The sequence below is a fragment of the Terrapene carolina genome, unplaced genomic scaffold (assembly GCF_002925995.2).
Source record: "Terrapene carolina triunguis isolate 2854851 unplaced genomic scaffold, T_m_triunguis-2.0 Scaffold112, whole genome shotgun sequence".
NCBI lineage: Eukaryota > Metazoa > Chordata > Testudines > Emydidae > Terrapene > Terrapene triunguis.
Window position 1 is genome coordinate 7118484 of NW_020664463.1, and position 6000 is coordinate 7124483.

Here is a 6000-nt window from a genome sequence, read left to right on the forward strand (position 1 = left end):
GAGACTTATCCTCCCAAATGCAAAAAGTCCATTAGCCGATTGCCAATCTATTGTATTTCCCTGTAACAACAGATGACTAGGTTTACCGGGAAACTGGAGCAATCTATTATTTCTTTTGATGTGCTTGGTGCTCAATTGGGGCTCCATTTTGCCACCCTTACTCACACTAAGTAATTACCTTACTTTTCAAGCAGTCGCATTGCTCTGCTAAGATATTATGCAACATCAATGAGGGTGGCAGAACTTGACCTGATGGAGGGCTCGCACGCAATTTGAAATTGATTTGTGAGAGTTAAGAATTAGCTCTGGCACTAAAATGTCTCCAAGTCACCTTCTGTTTACTTGACTTCTGTTATCATTATATAATCCAAAATCCAAGTTCCCCAGATTCCCTTGAGAGACAGAAATGTAAGCAAATATTTATCTTGTTGCTAATGATGCTTTCCTCATAATTAAGATTTCATTTTATTCAGGTCTTAAATTTGCTCTCTGTCATCAGACAAAATCCACAGCAGCTGCACAGAAAAATGTTTGAGAAAATAAAAGGAGAACATTTTTTTTTCATTGCTGGTGGTCCTAGCATCTATTAATATGTTACCAGATCTTCTGAAAGCACCACTACAGAGGGTTGAAAGTGGCTTGATTTTCTACATTTGTTGGGATTTTTTTGAGTGATGAAATAATAACTAAGGGGTATTAGAGTTTGTTTACAAGGACGTACGTATATTTTATAGAAAATTAAGAAACCCACCGACCCCAAACCCCAAGATTTTCCATGTAATTAAAAAGTTCATGAAATCTTGCATTTCACACTTTCTCTCTTTTTATACCCCTCTACTTCCCACTTCAAAAAAGTGAAAGACCGAGTGGGATTTTCCTGTTGGTTTTGACATGAAAGTTTTGAAACATTTAAAAAAATGTTTATTGAAATTCTTTGTTTGGAATGTCATTGAAAAATGTTGACAGAGAAATTTTTCCAAGAAAAATGTCGTTATTGAACCCCCTTTTTTAATGAGAAAACAATTATCAAAACAAACAAAAACCCAGCCAGCTCAAGGGTCAATATTCCCCTTTTCTTCTTTTTAAGAATTGCAACCATGAAAAAGAGAAAACAATAGTGACACGTGGCTCTCTACAAATGACTTACACTATCTTCTCACCTTGAAATTTTCGGACAGCCTGAATATAAACCCATGCATCTGATGGCTTGTATCTAAACTTATGCAAATATATGCAAACTTGCACAGTCCTGTTTTTGTTAGAGGATGTTGGCAGATTTGCATTAGTAATAAATATGCTTGAAATAGCACAGAAACAATGTGGTGTAATGGGCACACAGATATATCCTCCCACCCACCAACTCTGGACATAACACACTGCACACATGGTCAGTATGGATTGCAGAAGGGGTTAGCCACAGTACTTCCTCCTCGTTATAAGGGTTTGGGGCTGTTCATTGAATGCAGTGAAAACACTTGCCAAAGACAGCAGTCAGACTGCGATGGTAATAGCATCCCTTGTTACTTGGCCCTGATTGACACTCTGCAATGAATGCGTACTACAGCATACAACCTTTCAGACTGGAAATAAGGTGCAAAATTTTTCACAGTGAGGGTAATTAAACTCTGGAGCAATTTACCAAGGATCCTGGTGGACTATTCATCATTGGCAAATTTTAAATCAAGATTGGATGTTTTTCTAAGAGATGCTCTAGCTCAAACGGGAATTATTTCAGGGAAGTTCTATGGCCTGTGTTATTCTGGAGGTCTGACTAGATGACCCTTCTGGTCTTTAGAATTTGTGAACATTACAGCATTAATCCTTTCTACGGTAATACTAGAAATTGGCACAGAAACTGAGCTCATTCCGTTCCCTATTCCCCCAAATTCCCACCTTTTACTGAGGCAGGCTATAGGCTCCATGCAATTTGAATCTAGTTGATACTTGGAATGAGCAACTAGTGTTCATTGCAGGTACATGACACCTATTTCCTGGAAGTAGTGCACAAAGGAACAGATTGGTGGAGCACACTTTTATATCTGGTCAGTCCTATAAATACAGGACATCCAGGAAAGGGGAGCTAAAGAGAGTTGGGGAAGAGTATAGTGCCACAAAAAAGGTAGATTTTCACAGGAGCAAGAGGATCTGAATTGGGCCAAAGAAATCTGTGTCATCCTGGTAACAGGAGAAAAGGGAATGAATATGAAATGATGTTGCTGTCTATGCTGGAGCCTGCCCTGCTTGACTTTTGAGTCCCCATAGCCACTGGGTTGAGTGCAGTTGCCTGTGTAGGTTAAAACAGCCAGAAGCTGTTTTACTTTTGGCTTGGCTTGCACCTCTTCTGAGCACGCACTTTTGGGGGGAGCATAAAAAGCAGGGCTATTACAGTTGGCCATGCCCCCTTTCCTTCTCTTAGATCAGGGGTTCTCAAACCTTTTTTGTTGGGACCCTCTTTGAAAATATTTCAGGCTATGATGACCTCCCCCGAAAAGAAGTGACCACCCTCCCGCAGACCAGGCCACCCTTACTTCTGTACTGCTGCTGGCAGCGGCACTGTCTTCAGAGCTGGGTGCCTAGGCAGCAGCCAGCGCTCTACGGCTGTCCAGCTCTGAAGGCAGCACAGAAGTAAGGGTGGCAATACCGTAACCCCCCTACAATAGGCTTGTAACCCCCTTTTGGGTCAGGACCTCCAGCTTGAGAAATGCTGCCTTAGATCATACTCTGTTTCCCTATGCTGCAGTTTCAGTGAGTGAAGCAGGCAAGTGACATGGTTCTGCACAGGATGTATTCATAGGGATTATAACAATGCATGGATGTTGGTGCACTTTGGCCTACATTTAGCATTATTTCCACTTTCCATCTCTTCATTGTGGAGCAGTTGGGTCTAGTTTCAGTGACAGTAGTTTCTGTCACTTTGTTTCTCTCAGTGTTCCCCTTTACCTATCTTCTTTCCTAAAAATGACCTGCAAAGTAGAGTAGTGTACTTAATGTCTCCTGCAGCCAGGTTGTGGGATGCATTCAAACACAGAAATTCATGTTAAGTAACCACTAACAAATATTTTTTTCCTCCACCTTTGGAGTCCAGTTGGTACTTTCTGTTCCACTGAAGAGATTTCAGAACGTGACATCAAAAATACCACGAGTTTCATAGTTTGCAAGATATGTAGTCCATGATGGTTGTGATGTCACAGAATGATGCATTCTGGGACACAGTCAGCCAACAAGGAAAAGTACAGAGGGGAATGGGATTTTAAAAAGATTAGCTGAAATGTCTTTCTGTGCATAATGTCCCCTTTTGCCTATAGCCTATTAGCAGGGACATTCAATATATAAATCTAGGCACTTTTCATTATTTGCTTCAGAGTTTACTGTCAATACACTGATATAGGACCATCTCTTCAAAAGTGCATAAATGTGCACTTACCCACATTTTAGTGCAAAAATACCCTTTTGTAGATACACATATTGGGAGAGTTTGATGCTTAAATAAAGTGTAAGCAATTCTGAAGATTTAGCCCATAATCATGTTGTCATTTGGCCCAGTATTAGTATTGTAAATTTTCTGTCAGCTTGCATGACCTTATGTGCAAACTGGATTCCTACAATATAAAAAGTCTGAAACTGGAACATGACAATTAAAAATCTTGGATGTCTTTGTTTCTGCAGATGCAACCTTCCTCCTCTGTCCAGTGAATACACCAAGGATGTTGGATCCAAGACCCAGCTGGTGACGGCTAATCCCAGTATAATTGAGAAAAGGTAGAAAGCACATTCTTTCTTGTTCAGCAAGGAGAAGGTTTCATCTATATCATAGATGTTGATGTGACAGAGTTATGTTCTTTAAATATTTTCAATATGAGGTTCTCGAACCTAGGAATAATTCTGTGAGGAATACATATTCTTGTACTCACTTTAACAGATGAGGAAATTTAGGCACAGAGATAAAGGTGAATTGCCCCAGGTCAGCAAGCCAGAAGCAGAACCAGGAATAGAACCCCAAATTCCTGATTCACTTTACAGTGTATGAGCATAGGGGTGCAAACACTCAGGGCCAGAACCAGGCCATGTTCCAATTAGGACTCTTTGATGATGTCATCATCATGCATCTACTTGGTGAAAATAACTGAAATCTCATCCATAAAAAGTAGATGAAAGTCACTTTGCCATATTATGAGCCTAGTCTTGCCCCATTTAAGTAACGGAAGTTTTACATTGTCTGATCCCAGTCACGCCTCCATCCCCATTTACCAATGGGGGCTGGATCAAGCCCTATTTTAAATGGATGAAACAAAAGAAGTAGGAGTAAACAAACCGCTCCTTCATGTTTTCCTTCTACCCTCTTAATACATGGGTTTATGAGGTTTATCCTTTAAAATGTTGCAGGCTTTGGCTTTAATGGCACTCTGTAATGTTTTTCCACTCTCTGGCTCTGCAGGAGAGGGGCTCCCTCCTGTGGTCCTCCTAAGATACACTGGACAAAGTCTTTCAGTGGTATCTAATCAAACCGTCCTAGACAATGGATTCTATGGGACAGATCCTCAGTTGATGTAAAGCGACATAGCTCCAATGAAGTCAAGGGACCTATGCTGACTTACAGCATCCAAAGATTAGGCCCTTCATGCGCTATTGATAGTTTTTGCAAGCCAGTCAAGCTTTGAAATGAGAACATTGCTATTGAACCATGAAGTGCTCAAAAGTTAGGAAGTAACAAAGTTAACATTGCAAGTGCAGACTTGGACTCTGCACCCTTTTGTATTTGTAGTACATTATAATTCTTACTTCAATTTCATGCCCACATACTACTATTAACATTCAATATAACATCATATTTTTTTTTCAGCTTTAGTTACCTAGGGACAGTTTCTTGCAGTATCACCTACTACTCTGTGAGTGCTAGACAGTCAGAGAAAGTAATTTATACTGTATGGCAAGGACACAGTGAACATTACTTATACAACCTATATGTGACATACAACCTATATGTCAATTTGCTGGCATATTGACTACCTCAATTCACAGCTAAGTTAGCTTTGTAATTAACTGGCTAACTTGCACCTAAAGACGCTGCACTGCTTGTTGCAAAGAAAATATATAGTAAATGGATGCTAACAAAAGTGTCTGAATACCCATCTATGGATGATCTCATGATAAAGGTACGGGAAGGGGTCTCAGGAGATCTAGGTTGAATTCCTATCCCTGCCATAGATTTCCTGTGTGACTTTGAGCAAGACACTTACCTAAGAGAGAAGTTAACTTATCATATACCATGTCTATGGCGTAATGATATAGTGAACCATTCTGATAATAAATTACTTTTATTCTGTTTTTAATTGTAGTATTTCAAGATTCCCCACATGTATATCTAAGGTTGTAGGAAGTATTGTGTGATCTTCTGTTAGTTGAACAGTAGCATCTAATTTATGACTGTTGTAAAGCAGGATTAAGTCTGTCCAGGGAATTTCCTGATTTAGGGGTTATTTTAATGTAGTTTTTGTATGAATAAATACATGTATTTTATGTGTATGTATGTCTCACACACATTTAAATTAGGGGGGTTGATAGTGATCATAATAGTAATCACTAGTGGAAAAGGCGTTGTTTTTTAAATGCAAATTTTTGTCTTAGCAAATTCATCACTATCGCCCATATGTGCTGTTTTTCATTGTCACTTTCGCACGTTTTCATTTTGCTGGCAAACTGTAGCAGGAAAACTTGTTTCCCGCTGTCTTCTCCAGAGACTGTATTGAAGAGACAGCTGGCAAAACCAAACAAACTTTCTTAGGAACAAGAACAGGAGTACTTGTGGCACCTTAGAGACTAACAAATTTATTTCAGCATAAGCTTTCGTGGGCTACAGCTCACTTCTTCAGATGCATCGAGTGAAACACACAGACAGAAGATATTTATACATACAGAGAACATGAAAAGGTGGAAGTACGCATACCAATTGTAAGAGGCCAATCAATTGAGATGAGCTATCAGTAGCAGCAGAAGAAAAAA

General features: G+C 39.6%; 1 protein-coding gene across 1 annotated transcript in view; it reads left to right on the forward strand.

Moving 5' to 3' along the window:
• ST8SIA1 (ST8 alpha-N-acetyl-neuraminide alpha-2,8-sialyltransferase 1) overlaps positions 1-6000 on the forward strand; it is a 163263-nt gene that overhangs the window by 105062 nt on the left and 52201 nt on the right. The window contains exon 4 of the mRNA XM_026652309.2: positions 3667-3759. Coding sequence (XP_026508094.1) covers positions 3667-3759 — 93 coding nt within the window. The remainder of the gene's footprint in view (positions 1-3666; positions 3760-6000) is intronic.